Here is a 25,967-nt window from a genome sequence, read left to right as displayed (position 1 = left end):
AGTATGTGATTTTTTTTTAATATTCAAATGAAACGGCACAGTCTGTAACTTAGGCCACATATTGGCGAGAGTCAAAGAACAAAATAAATACAACACACTAAAACTTATATAGGAATAAATCAATGTCGATACCGTATGATACGAATGTACACAATGAGAGTTTGAAAACGGACTTGTGTTTTTTGAATATTTAGTAACTAAAAAATTATGTAATAATGTCATTTTTTGGGGTCATAATACATTTATATCTAGTGAGAGCTCTAGGGAATAATATTAGGATATTTGCACTTGAAACAAAATTACTACCAAGAAACATACAATTACAGACCATACCCCTTTAATGGGAGAGCTGGTTTGATCTAGACAAATGGATACCACAACCTAAAACTGCCTCTTGTGGTAGGATAGTGCCTTACCTTTGGATTTTCAAGGTTGGCACCAACTTGTTGACTTGATGATCTTTCTGTTTTCTTCTCCTTTTTGTCTAGTTTCTCTTCATGAATAACCAACTCTTGTCGGCCATCTTCTTTGATTTCAATGCAGGCCTTTGAGAAGTCAATAAATGCAGGAAGGCCTAGTTTCCGAGTAGCTTCTCTTTCATTGGCAAGACTTGATAGGAATTGTGTATGTTCTTTGGCAGCTTTACCTTTCTGTAGAATGATGTACACCATTCCAAATGTTGAAATTAACAAGTCATATTTACTTTAACGTACAAGTCTGCAGTGGTGAAAAATGTACCCTAAAGTAGTATTACTGTACAGATGAATGTATTAGCAATCACTTGCATCTGTGCACAAACATTCTATTTTGTACTGCATTCACTGCAGTGTTCACTGCCCAAAACATTATCACATACCTGCAGCGTTCTTTGTACACGAATCACATATATACAAAGTGTTGTATTTCGATAGCAATTTGTAATAATAAGAAAACCCGATGATGAATGGGTACTTGCGGTACTTGCACTCATGCATGCATGTTTTTTAGCAAGCATGCTTCATTATGGAAGCAGCCATACAGAATACCACAAGAATACATACAGATACCCTGAGTACACCACACTGGCAATTGTGTGTCATGGGGGTTCTGTCACTAACTCTTTCTCTGGTCAATTGTTACATTTAGTGTGTATATATACTTACAGCTCGAATTCTCTTCAGACATTTATCTAACCATTGTCTTATCGTCATCTTGGCTACCTCTTCTTCAATGTTGTACTCTAATTCTTCTCTAGCCATTAATTCATCAAACTGAAGTGACTTTCGGATATCAACAGATCGATATGACAACATGCTGAAATCAACAAAACATAATTATCTTAGATTGCAAACTACCTATATAGTAGTCTCTCTTGCTAATCCAATTTACATCTGGTTATGAGTATGACTTTAAAAAAAAAAAAAAAAAATGTTTAACCAACAACTTCTCATGGTCATATCAACTTTTATAAATGGATGCCTTCACATCTGATGAAATGATTACTCTTCATGATGTTCACTCAGAAATTTCAACAACAACAACAACAACAACAACAACAACAACAACCCTCCCCCTCACATCTAATGAACTATTAGGTACTATTCAGACAATATTGTGAGTTTTTCGAGGCCACAGGCATCATGATATGCCATGGCCATCCTAACACCTGTAAATCATCACAAAATGCCAGTCTTAATTACCACCTACCTTAAGACATCATGGAAACTGACATCTCCACCATATCTCATTTTCTCTAATTCACAAACCATGTGCTTAAAGAGTAGATGATCTTTCTCTATATCCACTTCCATTCTACCTTTGAGTAGTCGGAGGACAAACTTAGCTCTACGTACTGGCATTACACCCTGTCAAAACAAAGACAATCACAACATTTATTTACTGTGACTTGTCAACTTTAAGGTACAACACAAAGACACCGATCCCATGAATATTTCTTTTTTTACATTTTGAAGAAAAAATTTATTGTGAATCAAAATGATAAAAAATGGGCTTGTGAGTCATCACACACGGAGAACAGCAAATTTTGTCGTGGTGCATTACAAGAAATTGCCATGTGTCAGCAGTGCATCAAATTGACTAAGAGGGCTTTCAGTTACCTAAATTAGAAAATACATTGCAAAAATAATTGAAGACAAAATTTGACCTTCACAATAATAATTGTAGTAGTCAAAAATTGGCTCATTTCATTTCGACTTAAAGTCTTGAATGCAGACATCTCCAAACCACAAATAGTTTTGAGGTGGTAAAAACATTAAGTGGGTAGATAGTGCAGACAACACTTGTTTTTTGTCTTTAACATCCATAAATTCTCTAACAACTGACGTAAAGTGACATTTTCAAGGTAGTATACACTTACTCTGCGACTAACATCAACCATGTTCCAAGTGATCTGGAAATTCTTCAGATCAGCGTAACTCAATAAAGCATCTTCGTCATTGGAATAAAACAGTGAGAAATTCTCCATAATAATACCTAGTTGGAAAATAGTAGATAACACATGTCAGTTTAATAATTAGTATGTGTATGGTCTTAGGCAGTACAAATATTGTGGTCAGTCTTTTTGAGAAAACAAAGAAAGAGGTTACAGAAAACACTTGTAGTAACAACTGCCTACAAGGTTTCAACTAGAGGAGGTTTATGTTTTAACACCTGTCTGTCTGTCTGTCTGTCTGTCTGTCTGTCTGTCTGTCTGTCTGTCTGTTCATGAGCAAGATATCAAAAATATGAACACATCTAGATGGAACTTTGTGGAAAGACTGCCTCTGAAACAGGAACCAATTCAAGATTTTGATGAAGATCTGACTCCAGATCTGGTTTTCAGCGAAGATTTAGTGAAGAAAAGCATTACTAGCATTAGTCACTGAACCCAATCATGGAGGGTGCCCTCAGTGGTGGATGAAGTATATTATACTGCGTACCCTCTAGTTACAACGGTGGCAAGTGATATAACAGTATCTATGAACTAAGATAAACATGGAAAAGACAATGTTAACGTGTTATTTACTCACCAACAAGTAAATTCAACACTATGTAGGCAATTATAATATAAAAAGAACAAAAGAAAAGTAGGGCTGCACCAAAATTACCGCAGTCACTCTCCCAGTAGTTGGGACCCATGGTACAATAGGGTGGCTGGATCTATACAATAGAAAATATAAAACAATGAATCAACACTTGGAACAGACTTTACCACAAAACATACGGAACAAAATTATAATTTAGTTAAATTCGACGTAACAACATGGATAACATACAATGTAATTTCCTTTATTTCACAATATGGAATTTGTCTAGTATCTTTTTTCTTCAGGTTAATTAGCTAGTAGACTGTACGATATATCAAGTGGTTCCACGCCTACTCTCTCCTCTGACTGATGTGTGAGGGCGCCCTGTCACGGCATACCTTATACAGACTATATATCACTTCGGGGTGTAACTAAAATATATGGTGTTATGATGATTGCAGTATCGATGACCTCAACTATCTTACCATACAGTCATGCATGATTTTATTCCAGTCTTCTCCCGTTATGATTCTCATCAGAGTAGAAATAGCTGCCGATGGCGTCTTGAAATTAGCATGTCTGAAAAGAATCATAATATATATTTCTTTAATATCATTACGCTAGTCATATGTACCCAAATAGAATTGTCAATTTTCTATACAGTTGTAATAAAGCTATATCTTATCTTGTATCAGAACTTGTCAGAATACATCTCATCATGTCTCATCGCAATGTAGATCAGATTAATATTTATCACGTCACATAATATCACACTGCGTCACATGACATCACTATTCATCACATCGCATAATATCGCATAATATCACCCTGAGATCCCATTTCATCTCACCACAGTGAATTGCTGTTCAAGTCCAAAGATTACTAGTTGGGTGATATAACACTTTCCTGTTACACTAGTTTCAATACATCTTGCTTCTTACCTAACCAACATCTCCCCATTCATAAAAGTACCAAACAAGACAACTCCAGCAAAGTTGTTACCATGGTTTCTAAGTACATGTCAGCCCCACCCCTACCCCTCCTTACCTGACCAACATCTCCCCATACTTGACAGTACCAAACAAGACAACTCCAGCGAAGGCATAACATGACATCATAATAAAAAGACCAGCAATGATAAAGAAACTCTTGAAGACCGACACCACAATAGTTAACATCAACATCTTCAAGGTGGGCTGTAATAAAAGACATCTAAAATGTATTCACATGAAAACAAATCACATAATTAAACATACAAATATTTTTTTTAAGCAGTTAAAATTTGCAAGGTACTTTATGCTAGACCAGAACCTTTCCGAATCAACAGTATTTTGCATATACCAACCGTGTGTAATAAACAAATTCTAAAAAAAAATCATTACATTATAATGTGCATCTTTTATTTTTGAATCTTTGAATTTGAATATAATTTTAAAACATGTACTGATATCTACTAGTACTCAAATGTAAGTCTTTCTGGCCCAAGTCATTTTTTCATTATTAACATATTAAGTATACCCTTCTGAATAATCTGTTATTCTTGACTTTTACAGAGAAAATACATTTCATATTTTCCTTCAGATATTACATATAATCTATATTCATAGCTAAACAAAAAAATGTGTATTTAATGTTACTCTGGAAAATGAACCTTCAATTTACTAAAATAGTCACAAACTACATGTTAATATTACAACAGTGATAAGCTACTGAATGGATGTTGGTTTAAATTACAGTTTCAGTAGGGAGGCGTTGCAGAGTTTTATTGACAGAGTTCCATAAACTTGTAGTGTACTGTTTTGAGACTTCCAATGTTTACACTATCTTGATCTCACAGGGTGATTAGAATCACACAACAGAGAAACCACTATCACCCACTTGTGTAATCTACCACTTTGAAGAACAATATATTTAGTTTGTGCATATCTTAGTAAACCAAACGGCTCAATTACCAGTGTCGTTAATTGCCAACAAAACTAAGTATTTATCAAGGTACTCATTATTTACTTCTTTCATTCAATTTTTGGACAACTACAATTCATGGCAGATCATCAACATGGCAAACCACTGTATTTAAAGTATATATTTGTTTAGAAAGGCCAGTGTCTTCTTTCAAAATATTGTCTGAATGAAGTAAATATACACTGTACTACTGCATAATTTTTACTCACATGTTTTCCAGTTATTGTAAAGAATCTTAATATGATGATACACACTCCATACGCATAACTGTAATAGTTCTGAAGGTAAACATGATAAAAAATATGATGTAAACATAAAACATGGAAAATTATGAAACTGACTTGGAACCGAAATATTGGAATTTACCATTAGACAAATTTCAAAATATAAACACACTGTGTTATTCTTGATATAGTCTTTATTCATACCTCTGAAACAAGACATTCAAATGATAATAGTTTGATTTCCAAACAAAACATGCGATTAACCGCAAAATCATTCAGATTCCTTTCAGTCATGCCACTATTTTAGGTTTAATGAATAAATTTTGAACATACAAAATTCTTCATCGAGGCATTCTTCTTCTTGAAATTAGGTTTACAACATTTTGAGAAGCATACAGATAACAGCAAAGCTGACATTTTCTAAATTTGAAAAGTTTAATAAGAAACTTGCGACTATTATACTTACATGTAGAGTAAACTGTAGAATGATCCATACAATCCCCATAAAAGTGACAAGTAGTTCATATCGATTTCGACGACTCTGCCAATAACCTTTCATTGTCATACAGACACACTTTAAGATGACTTCAACAACAAATATAGAGGTGAAAGCTACTGATATAGAAGCCAATATGTAGGCAACACGTGTACCTGGGTACCACTGTAATATATAACGTTCACACATCCATGAATATGTCGTCTATGTTTTTTCACCTCCCATATATACCAGTACATATATAACAGAACTGATATATGAAAAATTACAGCAAAGATCAGTTGTCAGAAATTTTGGCAACTCATAGATCAGAACCCTACAATTAATTGTGTACTACAAATCCACCAATCGCAACAAAATTGTTGCCAAATCGGATCTCTCTTATTTGTCAATTTTTTGGTTGTATAAATTTGCCAACTTGTAATACACACACCCCTAAGTTGTCAAAACATTTTCGCAAATCACCCCTCTACACAGAAGAGTGTACAGTTTATTTTATGAGCAATGAAGTGATTGCTATACAAGTTTTACTGGTATTGCTTTTGATAAAACTTAAATTGCATTGCAACAATGGACCGATTGCTGTTTTCCAAGATGCTCTGTGCATCTCTCCATACAATGCCATGTATTGTGTACGTGCTGAAGAGTTTGCATGCACTATTCAGGGGGATGGTTGTCACCTGATCGCAACCCTGGGTTCACCCATAAAATTCCTCTCTGTCATTGATGGCGTTTAGTATTTGTTCTACAAAATCACTCATAATCAAAGAATTCAACATGTCTTCCATCATTTCCTGATGAAAATGTTATTTCAAATGTAATACAGACAAAACAAGACTAAATGTAACAACATAAGCGACGTCCTCTCGCACAATCCATCTTGGAACTGGCAAATCGACTATTGGCATGTAAAGTATTATACATTTGCATTGCATATACACTGAAAATACATATAATTTGTTTCAACTACATATATTATGATACAGTACAGATTTTATAATGCTCCCTTGGTACATTGTAATGCCTGACCACAATGTTATTCTTAATGGCATATTATACATGGGAAAACTGCTAAAGGGAATGATATCTAAGTTCAAGTTAGAAATATTGAAGTCTGATGGTTTGATTTCACTGACCTTGACAGACAACAGGAAGAAGTTGAATATGACAAGGAAGGCTATAGATCTCTTGACGTACTTGTGTTGAGTGATGTCATACAGTTTGGCTCTGACTGGAAAGGCATCTGTAACATAAACCAAACAACAAAAAATAGACTGATAACAAAACATGTACTAAAACAACATACATGACAAATTATGAATCTGATTCCAATGGGAACACAAAGCAAATGCAATATTAGATTTGCTGAAACAAAAAATTGAAATATTCAAAAAAGAAATCTGTTTCTGTGCTTTCTTCTCAAATTTGAACAGTTACCCAGACAGAAGATGACAAACACAGACTATTTGGAAACTTAATTTTTAATTTTTTGAAAATTGTTTTAAGAAATTTCACACAACTAGAAAGAGGGATGCAAGTTACTGAGATGTTTCAACTAGAACTTTTAGCCTTGTTCACTTGCTGCCACTAGAGGGCGTAGGAGTAGAAAAAGACTGGATAAGTTGTAATTTTGGCTTGTTTCTTTAAAACATAAGTCTTACCTGGTCTAGGTGGAATATGTAGAGGCTGTGCAAGCTGTAGTCTGCCTTTCAAATCCTGCCATCTTCTTTGATCAACTGTCAACAATGCTGTGCCCTAAAATTACAGCCATAACAATTATAAAACATAGACAAGTAAGGGTTTACATACATGGCAACCACAATCTCACACTATATCAATCGTGACCAGGAGATTGTCAAAGAAAATTAAGCATTAGATTGGCTTTGCATTGATTAATTTGGTTGAAGTGACAAGACAACTTGAATCTAGAATAACACATCATATTTTCTTGCTGTCATACATTAATCATAAATTTTGCAGAAAATGCCACTGAAGTTTAAAACTGGCAAAAATTTGATTTGAGATTCATTTCCTACATACATTATAAATATACGAAGCAAATGCATCATTAATTTTTACAACATATTCGTTTGGTTCCTGTCCGAAGAGGATCTAAAATGGCAGCATTCATTTCAAAGCAAATGGCAGTGCAGATGGTAGGAGCTATAGTTTGATATTTTAGTTTGCCATTTTATGAAAAAAGTAAGCTCTTGGGAAAATGTTCATCTTCTATTATTATTGCTACATACATTTGGTGTAGTTTGTACATTATTCCTGAAATTCAAAGTTCTCAAAATCTCTCATAATTTTTATATAATTTTAACTTCTATTTTTAAAAAAATATGGTAGTCTCTCATTTTGTTATCCTTGATTTGAACCAAGAATGGGTTTGAGTTTTCTAGAACAACAAACAACAGATAGAAAGCTTATTTCCAAAGTACGTACTACATTACATGTAAAACATCCACAGGGGTTATTACCTTACCTTGTTTTCAAAGAAGTTTGCAATGACAACACCAACAAACAGGGTAAGTCCAATCATACAGCCGATGAATACAAATGTATGAACATAGATGCTATTCCACTGTCACGATGAACAGTAAATACAAATAGGTGATTAGAGGCTTGAAATAGTACTAACAACGACTGCACTTAGCAGGTTTTCAATTTAATATGGAAAACATTATTATTTCTGTTTGAAATTGATCTGTACAATTTGAATAGTTGACATGTTACATTTCAAATTATATATATATATATATGGTGTGTATTCTGGTACACTACCATTTGTACTGAAGTTTGTTTCCCTACCCCCCCCCCCCCCCCCCCCCCCCCCCCATATCACATTCAATTGAATAATTACTTGATTATTGCAATCATGTGCTACTGGACTGGCTTGAGCTCATCGGATCGATCACACAATTTTTGATCAAAAAATTAATTGCTAGATGGAAAAATATGAATTGTAACATAACATAACATGCCTTCTGTAATAAATTGACTATAATCAATATGGCTCTCATAAAAAAATAGACACAAAACTCAACAAATCAAAAATTCTTAACAATCATTTGAAAATTCTCAGATACCATGGAATTTTCGTAGGTATCTAAAATACATCACATATCAATATTGAAACAAGACGACTCATGGTTTTATAATTATGAATTTGAAAATATTTTTCTTCTAACATCTTAGAACTTTTGGACAAAAATAATGAAAAATTCACTGCTTACGATTCCCGTCTGCGTGATGATGATATCCCGGACTTCCAACCAACCTTCCAGTGATAACACTTCAAATAATCCTAACATTGCACTTCCAAGATTATCAAAGTTGAAATTCCTTGGATTGGACCTGTAACATGTGTAAAATCAATACTCAACACACTACATCAATGGATATGAATATCAACAAGTCTTTCTGAAGACAAATACCCCAAAAAATCAATGTCGAGTGTAACACTCTGCCAATGTGGGTTACTCTGTCAAGTGCAGTGGTTGAAAGTAGAAAATCATGTGCATTAACTTTTTGGTTGAAAAAATAACTGTTATTAAAACTACATTAAATATTACAGTTGCCTATGAAATGAGTTGATGCTGACATGGCAGCCATCTTGCTTGTAAGTTGTTATCTAGCAAGACATATCCAATGTATACACAATACCATTACCTGGTGTTTAATAGTCTGTAACAAGAACTGTTGACCAATTTTTTAGGTAAAGTTAGTTAACAGATCACTAACTGTTTTGAACGCACCCCAGTTTGGAAACAGTAAGACGTGGTACCCACAAGATATGAAAGATCTAAAAGCTTTGCCTGAGTAATTGTGGCCATGCAGACATTATGTAAGATATATCAGAACTCTTTGAAGTCAACAGCTGACTGCTACAGTACGACATAAAACTTACCATACTCTGGGTACCAACATGGATGGGTATGTTTCATTCTCTGTTTTAATAATGCGACTTGGAAAACGCACTATACTGATGTTCTGTCGAAATGTACCCACACACTCTTCCTGTTAATAGATAGAAAAATGAATGTGTCAACTGGCAACTCAAGACTAAAGGGTACTATGTAATTGGTAGTTTTCCACGGAATTGAAGGAGTAACATTTCCCCCCACCCCACCCCCACCCCACCCCCCGAAATTACAGTCGATCCATTCAGATTTTGAATTATCAACTTCATGTGAATACTGAAAATTTGAAAAAATTATGTTAAAATTACAGAGTTCCCAATTTGATAGAACTCTTACCTAGGGTAATACAATATCAAGAAAAATGCAGTTACATAAACTTGATTTTGATGGTGAAATTGTTATATTTTGCAAAACTTTTCACCAAGGATTTGAACACCATTACACTTACCCTTGTTTTGATTGTGAGATCATTACATCGTTGAAGTTTTTCACCAAGGATTTGAACACCATAACTTGCAAAGATGAACATTAAAGAAGTCAACAAGACCGATACCAAGATAATCTCTCGGAATCCACGACATAACTCAAAGACCACTCTCCTCATATGAGGAACCAATATAAATATACGTAGTGGTCGCAAACATCGTAGAATTAGTAAAATCTGTAAAACAAAGAAATTTCACAAAATGAAAAAACAAGAAAAACAAAAGAATTTTTTTTTTGTAATTCCACCTTAATACTTGACTATAACAAGTTTTGACAGAGGGCAGAGAAGCACAGCCTTAAACCCCACCTTTTTACATTACTTTTACACTACTTCAGTCTGTGAATTTAAATTTTTAACGACATGATTTGTATATTTTAAAGCATTTTTTAAAGCATGTTTTTATGGTAATTAACCCTATATAAATAAACTGTCATTCTCATTATTATTGTAAAATGTCATGCAATGGCTTTACACGTTGTAGTGGTTATTAATAATAATGTCAAGTTTTGTGTGCACAAAATAATTGAAACTCTGGTGTTGTCAGGTCATGAATAAGCTAAAAACACAACTGAAGGAAATATAAATATTACATAATTTATATCACTTGTAGCAAAAAAAAACAATATTTCACCTCATTTTGATTCTAAATAACTATCGTAGTCAGGGGTAAACTAATCCACGGGTCCTGGGTCCAGGACTAGTGATTGTTTTGGGCGGACCACACAAATTTTACCTTGTCTGGTCCATCAGACCAGTACCTTACTGTTAATAACTATGTTAAAAAGTTGTCTGAATATACAGATTCATAGGTAAGATTTAATGTTTCACAATAGCGGAACCTGGGACCACTAATTCTTTCAGCAGGACCACTGGATTTTTTAAGGCACTGGTCCTAGGACCACCAGTTCACAAAATGATTTTTTCACCCCTGGTAGTACTCAAATCAACAACTAGCCAGTATTTACCTGTGCTCCTGATGCAGCAGGTACACGTTGTGGCATCCAGCATAGAAACACAACGCTGACAAGTAGAATAAATACTTCTAATACACCACCAAAATCACGGATTAAAGCATTTGGTGTGAAAAACAAACCATCGGCTAATGTCTGCAATAGAAGGTTTTGAGAAGAAATCATTGAGTTACAAATACAGGCTACGTAATCAAAAACCTTTCTGAACTGTTGTAGAGAAAAGTACATGCAGGCTTTAGTACTTTTATTGATACTGCTAATAAAATGATGTTGGTTTGGAGTTTCTATTCATGTAACATGACATGTACAGCTAAAATTATGTTGGTTTGGTGTTTCAACTCATGTAACATGACATTGTTTTATACACACTCGGATAACTTCTAATGCAAAAGAAAACACAATTACATAGGTGCCACACACATTGGGGATGTAGAAGTAGTCATGTTGATTATCAATTAGAAAATAAACAATTGAGGCCATTAAAATCATCAAGTCCATGTGTAATGTTTTCATTCGAAGCCTGTTTTTACTGCACTGTGAAAGAATAGCAATACTTATCAGAGTTCAATGTGATTGGGTAAAGGATACTACTGTGTGTATTGTGTCTCTGTTATTGTTAGTCTAGAGTTGAAATACGTCTATCTTTGTTATTCATACAATACAAACTTTTCACACATTTTTTTATCTTTTTGCAATTTATTGAGATACAAACACAGATTTATTCAATGTTGTTTCACATTGATTTGTCAAGTAGGAAGCCATGGTAAAATTGTTTTCTGAATTAAAAACTCCAAAATAAATACTAAATCCTCATCCATTTGGCCACTTTAAAACCTGTAGTCTGACAATTTTTTAATTAGAATTCCTGTTGAAATCTTACCTTGACAATCATTTCAATGCACATACAAATAACAAAGACATACTCTGCTATCTGTAACTGCCAAGTGTTCATAACTCTTCGTTGTGGTGTTTCATACATCATGGACGTACACGTCAACACAGTCACAAATATCATCATCCAATCCAGGTAACTCACTAAACCTAAAATATTACTGCAATACAAAACAGAGTACAAGTGTGGCGTACTCAGGGTATTTGCACGAGTGCTGGCAGCGTTCTCTGCGGCAGTACTTCCACAAGTATAGTGAGTGAAAGTGCAGCAGAAAACACTGCAAGCACTGAGTGCAAATACCCCCGAGTACCCACACTGGAATTCACGTTGCATGGGGTTCTGTTATTATTACATAATTATGTTTATCCGAAGCAACGATTTCCATAAAAAATTACACTATGCAATCACGCGCTTTCATGTAAAATGAATGACCATGTCCTCATTTGCATATAATTTGCATGTAGGTATGCAATAATGTTTTCAGTATTCCATTCAGTGCAGTGCAAATACCACTAGTATGTGCATGCATCACTGCAAGTAATCACTGGTATATATGTAATAATATTATTTAAAGACGAACATTAGGTTAGGATTAAAATTTGAGTATGAAATGTAGTTTGTCTGACAGAACTATCGAACAGATTAGTCCTGATCAAAAGGAATCATCCTATGTTAATCCTTATGGCTCAACTGATAAGATAATAGTAATCCAAGACCATGGGATTCAAACATTGGGCTTTAAGGAGGTCCAGTCAAATACACACCCATGTTTCCTAGAACAAGAACAATTTTTTTTCTTCAAAATAGTATTTTTTTATTTTCAACTTTCATTACATTGTTCTTTTCGATTCAATGCGACATTTCATATCATTTCATTTTAACATGGATGAAATAATTATCAGGAAAATATTCAATAATTTTTTCTTATTAAACCAAAAAAGGATACTAATCATTCCAATTATAAGCCTTAGGAGTACTTATAGTTTAATGAAATTTTCATTTATCTACTTACTGTAGTTCTTGGTATCGCCTCTTCTTCTCCATGCCTGTCAAAGGGTCTTTAACTGCACTAATAGGACACAAAATGTAATTGCCATGGAAACACATGAGTTAATCGTCAATCATTTTGAAATAATAAAATTTCTATCACATTCCAAAGGTGGAAATATAACATGCCCATGCCACAGTACCACATACATTATAGTGACATGTCGATCAACAACCGTACTACAAATCTACATAATATACCGAGGTAACATACATTCCTCGATTTAGTTATTACACGTAAGACATTACAATGTTTACATGGTGTTTGGGGAAATATTTGACTAGTGTTTTTCTCACTCTGGAAATTTACCTACACCATATATTAATACCATGTGCAGGCCAAGTTGTATGCATTCATACAGAAAATATGGAATTTACACCCTGGTTGTTCTACATCTCAGAGTCAACGACACACATCTACGTCATTGTTCTGTAGTGCTTGAAATATGAGTCAAGATATTCAGAATTGCCATTATTTTCAATTTGAGGTTCTTCACTTTTTACACACATAAAACAGCTTGTCATAAGTTTCCAGCTGGAAATATAACTATAAATGTCTTATTAATTGTTAACATTTTGTAGTAATTCTATTTTTAGGACAACACAACATGCTGCACACTAAATATAACTATTTATACAAGAAAAACTTGATACCTACCTACCCCGCAAGTTTTAACAGTGAATTACTCACTAGAAAGTACAACATATGGCACATTTCAATATGGCATGCTGGGGTAGGGTGGGTGGGTGCTGGATGGGTACACAAAACAATGACTTCATGCACAGACTACAACCTCCCCGAGATCAGAATGGATTCTACCACCATCAACATCATGCACGACTGTGGAGACATCTACAGGTTGAGTGCATGTAGCCAAACTTACGCCTTATATCTGGCATACACTATCAGTTTACAGAACTTTCTCAGCCTATTCTGTTGACCCATGGCTAGTAACGGTGTATCAAAGTATGGGTGATTTTCTCTCAGTTCTTCTTCACGGGCATTTCTAGACAGAAAGACGCAATGTATGTACCAGTGATTACTTGTATTGGTGTCATAAGAATACGGTTATTTGGTAAAAGTTAATATGACCCCAGGGCCCATGTTGGATTAAGATCAAAATTTAGATACATAACACAACTGACTAGATGAGTTATAGAAAAAGTTGGCCCAGAACGAAGGAATGATCTGATGAAATAGTCATGGCGCCACTGATAAGATAACACTACCGCAAGAGACTGAGATTGAAAACCAAGCCTTTAATTCACATTATGTTCAGTATGTTTTGTGTCATTGCATCAGAAGACATGATGCAAAAATATTTATACATAAATGACAGACCAATAACTTTCCCTTCATCTGTCGGTTACAACTTGATAGAAATACCAATTCTCGATTCAGCAAAATAGAAACTAGACGTTTTACCTTTTCTGTTCAGCTTGTTGTTTCTTTTCTTGTATATGTTTGATATCAATCTCTACACTTTTACTGGGAAGGGAATCTCCATTTTCTTTGATGGCTTCAAATGCTTTGCTTCCTCTTACAGATCCAGCTCTGAGAGCTCTGACAAATAAATGCAAAAATTGTAATTGTAACTGTCACAAATTTGTAATTGTATGCAAAACAACAAACAGTTATCACATCAATTTAGTCTTTTTTGCAATCTATTGAGTTACAAAAAAACATTATGTCGTTTTCTCTTTTTATCAAGTAGAAAAACATAGGCAGAGTTGATTTATCAATTAAAAATCCAAAATAAATGCCCCATTCTCCTCCATATGACAACTTTAACTTGAATTTGATACTTTATATCCAAATTTCATAGTAATGGAATTCTATGGAATGTTAACGTTACCACTGCATACTTTAGACGATAAATTTGACTTTGTCACTGGTCCTCAGTATGGTGTAAAGGTACAGTGTCACATACATTTTGTATTCATGTTAGCATTTCTTACTATAACTTACCTACAATCTCTACTGCCATAATCCATGGAACCTAACAGACCTTGCAATTCTATAACTTACCTACGATCTCTACTGCCATACTCCATGGGACCTAACAGACCTTGTCCTTCTTTCACAAACTGACTTGCATCTCCCATAGTCAGTAAACGCTGGTTGCTGGACTCTCTGTTTACAAATAATACAAAGTTTATTACTCCTGGCAACTCTAATATGTTTGATTGATATGTATCTTAAAGTTGAGTTGTCTGGTATTCCCTGAGACAAAAACTGTTGAATAATATATAAATAGGAATGCAAATTTGGACATCCATCTCAGAAAGTGGTCTCCATTAATTTGCTTTTTCAAATGAGTGTAAGTCAAAATTTATTACTTCTTTTTCTATTCTGTTCATGTCTGTATCTTTTTGTGGTGTTACATTCTGGCAAACATGCAATAAACCATAAGTTTTTTAAATTATACATTCAAATAAAAATTTGGATCAACATATAGTGTGTAGACAGTGATGAAAAAATGCACTCATGATACAAAAACAAAATGGCTACCTGACGATAACAGTGACACCTTGTTTCTTCTGGTTCATACTGGCACTTCTCAGAGGTAGTGCTGTGTGCCAGGTCAATAGTTTCATTTGACATGGAGGTATGTATATTTGCACTGTCATTCCTCCAGTGGCTGCTTTGTTGCTGCTTTTCAACAATTTTTCAACGTTACTATCCATGGTGATAAATTGGCGCATAAAACTATCCCTGCAATATTTCAACAAAAGAAGTTAGAAAAATTGATTAATGTGTAGCATACAACTATTCCTGCAAAACTTCAACAACAACAAAAATTGAAAAATTCATAAACGTTCATAAAACTGCTGTGGAATACTAAAAGAACCGACCCTATGGGAAAATAAAATATTATCGATTTCCTTGAAAACAAGACTGTGAAACCCCAAATTTCATTTATTATTTCAAAAGGACCAGGAACAAACTTTCATATGGCAAAGTTTGGAGAGATTTTAACAACTTTGCTTTTCAGAAAAATTTGGTCCCCAGGGAACATTCTTCACAATAAGAGTCAACGTACCTGATCTTAGGAACTGAAAAGTCTGATGGTAGTTTATACATTCGTACCATCTGAGGCTGGTCCCTGAAATAAAAACATCAAGTGAAAACTTCATTAATGTATATAGTCAGACAAATCAAATAGGGATGATTTGTTTTGGTGTACAACACAAAGTATAAAATATAATTTCAAAATTGTAAAAGTGATCCTTAAAATGTGAGAAACAGATTTAGTACACTTGTACTTGGTGTTCGTATTTTATGTTGCACACACACATAATTTCATACTGTGTGAAAAAATTAAAAGCAACCAATATTATTGAACATCGTATCTTTCTGAAAGTTTTCTTGTTCCACGTCAACTTACGGGAATTTCTCAAAGATTCGTAATCTTAGCGGCAATTTTTCCTTTGTTACCATGACATCCTCTGAGATTTTCAACTGTCTCAGTCTCTTGACTTCTTCGTCCAATTCCAAGTTATCCAGAATTACAGCTACAAACAAGCTGAGAACAATCTATTTTTTGGAAGCAAAATTATAGCCAAAATTTTATACACAAGATGAATCAACAATTCTGTGAGATCTTGAAGAAAACTTCATCCTCAAAAAAATAGCAAGACTGGCAAAGAGGGTCATTGCAAGTTGATGTCAAACACTGAAAATGACAATTTTATAAAGGGGGTCACATTACTCACAGCCCTCACTTCCAGTGTAAAACCTGCTTCTGAACAGCACTCCTAGTGGCTAAATAATGCAATCTTTTGTTTTTCTGATAACTTACTATGACGTATTGCATGTATTGGCCGAGTTGAAAGGTGTTATTAATAACAGACAAATAAAACAACAAACACAAATGAGTATCTCATGCGAGACTTATATTTACAATAGCACTCCTCGTAGTTAAACGATAAAATCTTTTGTTTTTCTGATAACCGAACAATGACATTGATATGAGAGAGTTGTTGGGTGTCAAACAACAAACAGATAACATAACACATAACTAATGAGTAATAAATGTAAGACTGATATTTACCACAGTGGCAAAGAGATGGTAGGAGATAAAGTAAATGGCAACTATCGGTGCAAAGCTTCCAGTGGCAAACATACTCTCATACATGACCACAACCCAGCCTTTCTGAGTCAAGATTTGAAACATGGACATGAAAGCCTAGGATGAGAGAGAAGAAATGAAACAAAATTATCAGATATAGGTATGTCACGAAAGAACAAAACATTTATGTATAATTTATAACACATAATATCTTCACTGCTGGTATTACATTTTAGTTGAGAATCGTAACGTTTTGCCTCAGTATGACAGTATGGCATTCTAACTATACAGGTGTATAAACAACAAAACAATACAGTGATAACCCAACACAGCATTATGGTTGATAAATAATTATCTTAAACTTCTACAAAACCTTCCCAAACCACAACATGAAAGTCTGTAAATGAAGAAATATTTAACATGGGTCAAGGAACCCAAAAATAATGAATAAATTAAAAAAAAATTAAAAAAATCAAAATTAAAATTAAAAAAATATTTGAAAAAATAACAAAATAACAAAATAATTACAAAAATAACAAAATTAAAAATTAAAACATATAAGTAAACTTGAAACTTGATCAAATTTTCTACTTAACACTGAATGTTGTTTGAGAAGTTGGTAGCTCTGGTTTGAAATATAAGATATTCACTTACAGCTGGAAATGTCTTGAATGAAGCCAGGTTTGGGATAAAGCAGAAGAGCTGAAGACTGATAACAGAGACCACAATCAATGAACTCATGGTAAAGAAGATGAGTATTCCTAATTTTTTACCTGGTCCAAATACCTGAATGAAAAAAAGACAAATAAAGACTTTACTGGGTTGTGTCTTTATTTAGTGGAATGTATTATTATCTGCTGGGTTGTCTATTTAATACCAGGTGGGTTGTTCCATTACAAGGTTGTCTCATTATCTGGCAGACTATCACATAGTCAGTTGGGTTGTCTCATTACACAATGGGTTGTTTCATCATCCGATGGGTTAATTCATTATCCAGTTGGGCTGTCACATTACCCAGTGGGTTATCTCATTACTCAGTGGGTTATCTCATTACCCATGTTACCTGGTGGGTTGACAGAGGCATCAGTTTGGTTGTTGTTGTTGTTGTTGTTGTTGTTGTTGTTGTTGTTGATACTTACCTTGTAAACAAAATCTTCCAAGGTAGGAGAACCCTTGATAAGTCTAGTACATCTCAAAACCTGCAAAAAACCAAAAAGGCAATGAGTTTGCTAATTAGATTGACTTACGTGTATGTGTGTATGGGGATATGACACTGTGACAATATATGTTTGTGTTTGTGTCTGTGTGGATATGTGTGTGCATGTGAGTCTGTGTATGGAGAGAGAGAGAGAGAGAGAGAGAGAGAGAGAGAGAGAGCAAGAGAGAGAGAGAGAGAGAGAGAGAGAGAGCGAGAAAGAGAGAGAGAGAGAGAGAGAGAGAGCGAGAGAGAGAGAGAGAGAGAGAGCGAGAAAGAGAGAGAGAGAGAGAGAGAGAGAGAGAGAGAGAGAGAGAGAGAGAGAGAAAGGAGAGAGAATCTAAGATATCTTGCCTAAAATTACTATTACAATCAAATTAAACAATCAAAGTTGTACTTGAGCAGACCTACTCATGTAAAAATAGATTGGAACCTGTGTTTTCCTCATTATGAATATATGTTGACAACCTAAAATAGACTGTACAGTCTCCTATGTGTACTGTAATATGTAATTTGCTGACCTGAAACTATGTGAGTTCCATGAGATAGAGTCCTTACAGTTCTGTGTGGTAGACTCCTTACCTGAAAGTATGTGAGTTCTGTGTGATATAGCCCGGGTATGATATGTAGGCTAGTTCCTACAGCCAGCAACAGTTCATATTTGTGCAAGGAACGTCTGATGTAACCATGGAAACCGAGACACCAAATCTTAAACACGACTTCAAGATCAAACAGCAGTGTGAAGACAACCTATGTAACATGCAGAAAAATGTCATCATTCTGAATTTTTCTGTCGTGATAAATACAATCAAGGCAACAAGGAATCTAGACTGTTAGATACGTTTTGTCGCTACGCCCTCACTGGCCTCATGAGAAGTGAGATCACCCCATCACAGCGTACCTTACAGACCACTAATGATATGGGAACACTGGGTCAAAGTCAAAACTACATTTTTTATGAGCCACAGCACTGTATACCAAGACCTTGTGAATACTCACCTGTGCAATGTATTGAAACTCTTTGTACTCTCTCTGCTTGACTACATCGTGTGTGAAAGTGGATGACGTGGCAGCAATGACGGCATCAGCAAAGACCAGGAGAAGCACAGCTAGGTGGAAAATACGGGACTGCAGAATTATTTGACAACAGTGTGGTGCTAGACCAGCTGGTTTATTCTCATCTACTGTCGTAAGTTTCCAACCAGTGCCATCATCATTCAGAACCTGTAAGTGAACCATCATTAGTGTCAGTCAGGGTACAGTGTCCATACTAGATGGGTTAATGTATGGATAAAATTTGTAAATAGTTTCTTACCTAAGTAGGCTTACTCATGGAAATTCACACAACTAGAAATAGGTATTTCAAAGCAATATTGACAGCTTTTGACTAGAACTCCTAGCCTTGTTAACTCAATGCTACTAGATGGCATAATAGCAGATAGGAAGTGAAATATACCACAACTGCAGACGTGGTTGGGTTTGCCACAGATGACAGTTAGTAAATACGACTCATCTTGAAGCGAATTCAAGACTGAGGTGTTTTTCAAATTTTTCAATAACCAATAAATTACATTGTAGCAGTATTTTATGATAAATATGACGAGAGTTCTACCAGTTTCTTAACATGATTCAGAATGTTTTAGTTACTGCAATTACATATTTCAGAATTTTATTTAGTATTTTAAATGAAATGTTTAGAATATACAATCACAAAATATATTATCAAATAAATAATATTATTTCTTCCAGTTTTATAGTAATGTGTCTTGTTTAATTAACCTGTGATCCATGTTGAGAATATACAATTATCTTCCAGTTTTATAGTATCATGTCTCATTTAATTTACCTGTGATCCATGCGTGGAGGCGGTCTTGGCACTACTCGTCCACATTTGTTGAAACTGAACACGAATCTCAGCAAAGACTTCAATAATGACAGCAATAAACACATTCTAGAATTAAAACAGAGAACTGATTGGCAAATACTACATAATACATAATAAATATGGGGGGTTTTTTGACTGTCAATATCCAAATGAGAGACAGGATTATGTCTGTTACTAAAATTAAGACCTACTTCAAAATAAATAAACCATGAAAATATGGTCTTTAAAGGCCCATGTTTGAATCCCATGTTCTAGTACAAATGCTATCTTGTTAGTGGAGCCATAAGAATTTGTAGACTTATTCTTTTAGTTGAAACCAAGCATTTCTACAGCTTAGCGAGAAAACTAATGTTCACATCACAATCTAAATCCTAATTAGACATATTCAATAATCTATGTATAAAATCTATAATATTTAAGTCCCAGTTATCATAAATCAATAGGATGGAATCTTAAAGGCCTGCATTTCAGTCCCAGGCTCTTGTCTTAGTGCAATCTCATCAGCAGAGCCATAAGGATTACATTGGATTATTCTTTTGTTCTGTACCAACTTTTTCTGTAGTTTTGTCAGAAAACTGTATTAAACTGTTTTGCATGCCTAGATTTCCATCCCTAATCTGAACTGGGTTTTTATAACAGAATAGGCCAATTTAATATCATCGTGTTGTTTAAGCTTACCTTGACAAGCCATGCCAGGAAAAAGATCATGGTGACAAAGAAGAAATGTCCTCTCCATGGTGGGAAACTATCCATGACTTTGTACATCATAAATACCCATCCTTCTTGTGAGGCGCATTCATAGACAGTGAAGACACTGGTACCTATTGTGGTGTTTTTGTTGGTTTCAGATCAGTGTCGTGATGCAACCAGCAAAAATAGTCACATGTAAAAATGACAGACAAGACCAATTGTTTTCAGATAAGAGCTGAGAAGCCAGCGAAATGACAACAGCACACATGTCAAGATGACAGAGAGAACATGAAATATGGAGAAAAACAGAAAATGAAGCATTCTTTGCATAAAGCGTTATTTCGATGTAAGTAAGAGTAACAGTTAGTAGTGTTGCTATTCTAAACTAACTGAAAATATTTGACTTGTAATTTAACCACATAAAGTAAGACTTCTGTATCAAGTATTGAAGTGATCGAAGGTCAAAATTTCATTCTAATGAATTCCAATATGTGAAGTAGTCTTTTGATAAATTTGCTGAAATTTCAAGTCATTCCCATCATATCCAAATATTAAACAGACACATACACAAACTGTCCCAATCGTTCATACTGTATCACATTTCTTTAATCATAGTTACAATGCTCAAACTTCAATTTGTGATACAAACTCTCTTAGCTGCTCATACGATATGCTTGAATCATGGTTGCATAAAATCTGGACAAGTTACATACAGCCTGTAAAGTTTGTGATTTTGTCAAAGTGATGGTGAAATTGTTACATCACTATGACAAATGGCAAAGGATAAAATTTAAAATGAAAGTTACGTATTGATGACATATAAGACCTACCAAATTCATGAATTCAAGTGTTTTTATTATACTATAATACTGTAGTTTGTTCTTTTTTGAAACACTTGTGTGTACAATCCTATTACTTTGATCCTCCCACACAATAAAAACTCATGACTTATTTCTCTCTGATAACATTGACACATTTCAAAGATTAGCAGCTTTTATATACAGTGCAATGAAAACTATGTATTCAAATCAACAATGAATTGTAATATTACTATATTTTCTCGACAGTTATTCTTACTTTCCCGTCATCTTTTAATTTCGGATGATATACTATATACTATGGACTGATAGCCTCAAATTACACAGTCATGTAAGGAGACCATTAATACCAAAAAAAACCTACCAAATTCATCAAAGCCATTAAATCCTTTATGTTCCTTTCCAAGTTCTAAATCCATACATTTCATGTTTTCTGTACATGGATAGCCAACATCAGGATCCAATGAACAATATGTATCAGGTACTGCCAAATTCTTCATTGACACTTTCCTGTACGGGGAAACAAAATGGATGTTACACAAATATAGCTTGGATTTATATTTCCACTTTTATATGACTGTAGAATGTCATAAACATAAAATCCTAGACTTTATTTTCTCATAACTGATAAAAATAAACATTTCAAACAGTTTAATATGTAAGGAGTTTTCTTGGCTGCTTACTCACCCTTGTTCTGTGTCATTGGTAACACAGTGGTAGTTTAGAGGGCCAAACATCTGTACACCTAGTATGCCATACAGCGTCAGGAAAAACACAAGAAATATCGTCACACTCCAAACCTGTTGACTGGAACGCCTGTACAAAGAAAAGTTAAGAAAAAACTCTTATCAACACATCTTTATTCAAACAAGTCTTCTACATTTTAAAGACATAGCCCCCAACACTAATGTGCTGTTAATTGTCTGAAATGAGGTCATGCAATTAGCTGGCAATCCATGTATGTTCAAACGTTCATAACATCATACATAGCAATGTGTATGTATAACATGAAGTGAATGTTAGTTGACCCCAATAGAGCTCCTCAGTCTAAGGAGACAATGGAAATATCGCCTATATGTATAATAAAAGATTGACTGTCTATTGTCAAAATATATGAATCAAACTTCTCGAAAAAACCTGTTTTTATACTCATTTACTGTTGAATTTTCGGAAAGATGAAATTTTTTAGTCATACAGTGATATACTCAATGTCTTTATACGTCTGATGGCTTCGTCACTGATAAATTGTTGTGTTCTGTAATAAACTTAGAATGGAAGACTAAGCTAAACATCTTATGCACAGAAACATATCATTTGACATTTTGTGGTATAAAACACTAACCTGAAAATAGAGTTGACTCTAGCTTTGGGTAGTTGTACTTTAAGATAGACTCGTATTCCTCTCATCATAATCAGTGGTCTAGGTGCTCTCAGTATAGATAATGGTGTGTAATCCTCTACCATAGCAGACATTTGGCACACCTAACACGGTATATAAAAACACATTAAAGGAACACAAGCTGAGTTTTTGTCGCATAGTAAAAAGCATTGCTAGTAATTTATTTACTGAGCAGCTTAGTTCAGTTGCAAGAATGAATGTTCATGAATTCTAGGTTCATCCTTACTAATGAAAATTTCTAGACACATTTCAACCAGAAAGTCACAGTGATAAGGCCCCATAGGTCATTCGTATTTTCTTGGACAGAACAAAAAAGAAATATTGGGGAATTGTAGCTAAATGTTCAGAACAGCACCCAGTGTCAGAATTTCAGTAATTTGATCTCAATGTAGACTGTAAGATATGTCGCGTCGTTCCACCCTCATTGGCCTCCTCACAGGTTGACCGATATGTGAGGGTTCCCCATCATCGGTATACCTTACAGTCTAACCTCAATGTTATGACTATACCTGTAAAATAACTGACATCCACAAACTAAAGACCATGACAGCATCAAATATACACCAACCATCCTTTAAGTATGGTACTTCACCCTGGAAAACAACAAGATGTCAAAAATTATAAAACTTTATCAGGACAAGTTATCTTTCCACCATGTGTATATATTTTGAATATTTCAGAAAAAATAACAAGAATTTTTTTAATAACATTAAGGTGATATTGTAGTACGCAAACCAGGGATAGCAATGTTATCACATGTCAAGTGATACCTGGTCATTAAAGGAAATCATGAATATCTACTTTGTGACATGTACGTCTTCTAACTGTCATGGCATGTTTTGATTGACAGCTGTTCCATGTACTTGGTGACATCCCTCCTATTCTAAACAGTTAACACATATGTGTAGTGCTTTGACTGACAACTATTCTATCTACTTTGTGACACCCCTTCTAACTGTCATGGCATGTTTTGATTGATAGCTGTTCCATGTAGTTGGTGACATCCCTCCTATTCTAACAGTTAACATAGCACATACAGTACTTTGATCAGCAGCCATTCCATCTGCTTAGTGACAACCCTTCTAACCGTCACTGCATATTTTGATTGACAGCCATTCTATTTACTTGGTTATGCTCCTCCCACTCTATACAGCCATAACTGACAGACAGCCCTTCCAATGTCACATTCAAGAACTGAATGTGATTGAAAAGGGCAGACATTTGGGGATCCAACACAAAGATAGGTTATGTCCAGTGTGCCTGGATAGCATTGAAGATGAGAAACACTTTATATTTATTTGTCCTCTTTATGAAGAACTCAGAGAAAAGTATATTCCCGCAATCTATATAGACAAACCATTATCTGATTATAAATTTTTGAGGTTTATGAACAATCAAAATCCTACTGTTATAAGAAACTGTGCAAGATATTTATTTTATGCTTTTGAAAAAAGAACACTATATTTACAAGACGTTGAATAAGAACAAAAAATGTTCTTAATTGTCGTATTATATTCTTTGAATCTCCCATATTATGTTTTGTATTATATACTAGCTGTACCTTTGACCTTAGACGTTATCTTGATTTCTCTTTTTTCGAGACTGTACAGTGGGCCAGTGGCCAAAGTACTCATTGATTAATAAACATTATTATTCAAGAACTGTTATAACTTTTACATACCTTAATAACACCCCTCCCATGCATCTTGGCAATCATCTCAGCAGTGAACAGGAACGTTATAACCACATCGATGATAAACGTAACATACTTGAGAGCTGGTGTGACTTCAAATGTACGAGGTGTATTCAAACTGACAGATATGAAGCTGATGAATGCTAGCGCCCTCAATGTTCCACGTACCCACTGCTGATTGACCCACTGGATCTTGGCGCTATCACTTATATTCTCATCAGCACCATAGTCTGCTAACAACATGTCGGCATGCACACTCTGCTTTCTTTTGTGTTTCAACATTTTCACCTGGAATTAAAAAACACAACATATTGTCACCAACTGCTTGGCTTCCAGTTATTATTTCTCATGTATATGGTTGTGTGTGTGCAAGTAACAGTGATCTTCATAATTTATCTGTATTTATTGTTAGTCATCTGATGATCACTGTTAAACATAAAACAGAGTTCATAAATATTATACTAAGTATTATAAAATTATGATTACTACTTTCTTAATTGCAACATTTTCAAAAAAACATTTTTACTTTATTTTACTAATATTTTGTCTGTGCATTGTAACCTTTAGTAATTCCTCTGGCAATTATTATGTGTTCGAATATATATATATATATATATATATATATATATATATATATATATATATATATATATATATATATATATATATATATATATATATATATATATATATATATATATATATATATATATATATATATAGAGTATAGAGCACTGTCTTATAGCAGATTGATACTCACCGAGTTATATATATATATATATATATATATATATATATATATATATATATATATATATATATATATATATATATATATATATATATATATATATATATAAGTTGTCCAAATTATTAAATTATTTAACTATTAAAGTAACAATTATTCTGACATATGTATGTACCAGCTGTTGCTCAACTTCCAAAGTAATGTCGTCTAATATCTGTCATCAACTGATGTTCGTTGTCTAGCAAAAACAAACCATCATATACACATCAAAATGGACATTTCTTCAGCCAAAATTCTTTCATCTAATGTCTACAATTGAATTCTTTCTTGATGTGGTATATCGCCAATAAAATGTATAACGTTTACATGATGATTTATACCATCCACACAGTGTAAACTACCCTGTGTAGGCCTCCAGCTCTTCGCAGCAAAACAATCACAGCTCACCTGAACGTAGAT

General features: G+C 34.2%; 1 protein-coding gene across 1 annotated transcript in view; it reads right to left on the bottom strand.

Moving 5' to 3' along the window:
- LOC144438221 (sodium leak channel NALCN-like) overlaps positions 1–25,967 on the bottom strand; it is a 29,383-nt gene that overhangs the window by 3,076 nt on the left and 340 nt on the right. Inside the window, exons 2-37 of the mRNA XM_078127262.1 lie at positions 24,749–25,048; positions 23,577–23,660; positions 23,011–23,150; positions 22,356–22,484; positions 22,033–22,178; positions 20,839–20,981; positions 20,122–20,226; positions 19,275–19,499; positions 18,858–19,025; positions 18,220–18,279; positions 17,735–17,866; positions 17,063–17,197; positions 16,397–16,545; positions 16,052–16,114; positions 15,520–15,723; positions 15,037–15,141; positions 14,434–14,571; positions 13,892–14,014; positions 12,973–13,029; positions 11,949–12,120; positions 11,063–11,203; positions 10,059–10,271; positions 9,598–9,707; positions 8,924–9,044; positions 8,173–8,271; positions 7,349–7,442; positions 6,824–6,930; positions 5,658–5,852; positions 5,177–5,245; positions 4,053–4,201; positions 3,491–3,584; positions 3,009–3,138; positions 2,357–2,472; positions 1,687–1,844; positions 1,143–1,293; positions 417–650 (exon numbers count right to left, since the gene is read on the bottom strand). Of these exons, the coding sequence (XP_077983388.1) occupies positions 417–650; positions 1,143–1,293; positions 1,687–1,844; positions 2,357–2,472; positions 3,009–3,138; positions 3,491–3,584; positions 4,053–4,201; positions 5,177–5,245; positions 5,658–5,852; positions 6,824–6,930; positions 7,349–7,442; positions 8,173–8,271; positions 8,924–9,044; positions 9,598–9,707; positions 10,059–10,271; positions 11,063–11,203; positions 11,949–12,120; positions 12,973–13,029; positions 13,892–14,014; positions 14,434–14,571; positions 15,037–15,141; positions 15,520–15,723; positions 16,052–16,114; positions 16,397–16,545; positions 17,063–17,197; positions 17,735–17,866; positions 18,220–18,279; positions 18,858–19,025; positions 19,275–19,499; positions 20,122–20,226; positions 20,839–20,981; positions 22,033–22,178; positions 22,356–22,484; positions 23,011–23,150; positions 23,577–23,660; positions 24,749–25,042 (4,953 nt within the window). The 5' untranslated portion in view covers positions 25,043–25,048. The remainder of the gene's footprint in view (positions 1–416; positions 651–1,142; positions 1,294–1,686; positions 1,845–2,356; positions 2,473–3,008; positions 3,139–3,490; positions 3,585–4,052; positions 4,202–5,176; positions 5,246–5,657; positions 5,853–6,823; positions 6,931–7,348; positions 7,443–8,172; positions 8,272–8,923; positions 9,045–9,597; positions 9,708–10,058; positions 10,272–11,062; positions 11,204–11,948; positions 12,121–12,972; positions 13,030–13,891; positions 14,015–14,433; positions 14,572–15,036; positions 15,142–15,519; positions 15,724–16,051; positions 16,115–16,396; positions 16,546–17,062; positions 17,198–17,734; positions 17,867–18,219; positions 18,280–18,857; positions 19,026–19,274; positions 19,500–20,121; positions 20,227–20,838; positions 20,982–22,032; positions 22,179–22,355; positions 22,485–23,010; positions 23,151–23,576; positions 23,661–24,748; positions 25,049–25,967) is intronic.

This window comes from Glandiceps talaboti, chromosome 7 (genome assembly GCF_964340395.1).
Source record: "Glandiceps talaboti chromosome 7, keGlaTala1.1, whole genome shotgun sequence".
In the NCBI taxonomy this organism is placed as follows: domain Eukaryota; kingdom Metazoa; phylum Hemichordata; class Enteropneusta; family Spengelidae; genus Glandiceps; species Glandiceps talaboti.
The sequence above is the reverse complement of the archived record's forward strand: the minus strand, read 5'-3'. Positions and strand labels throughout refer to the sequence as shown.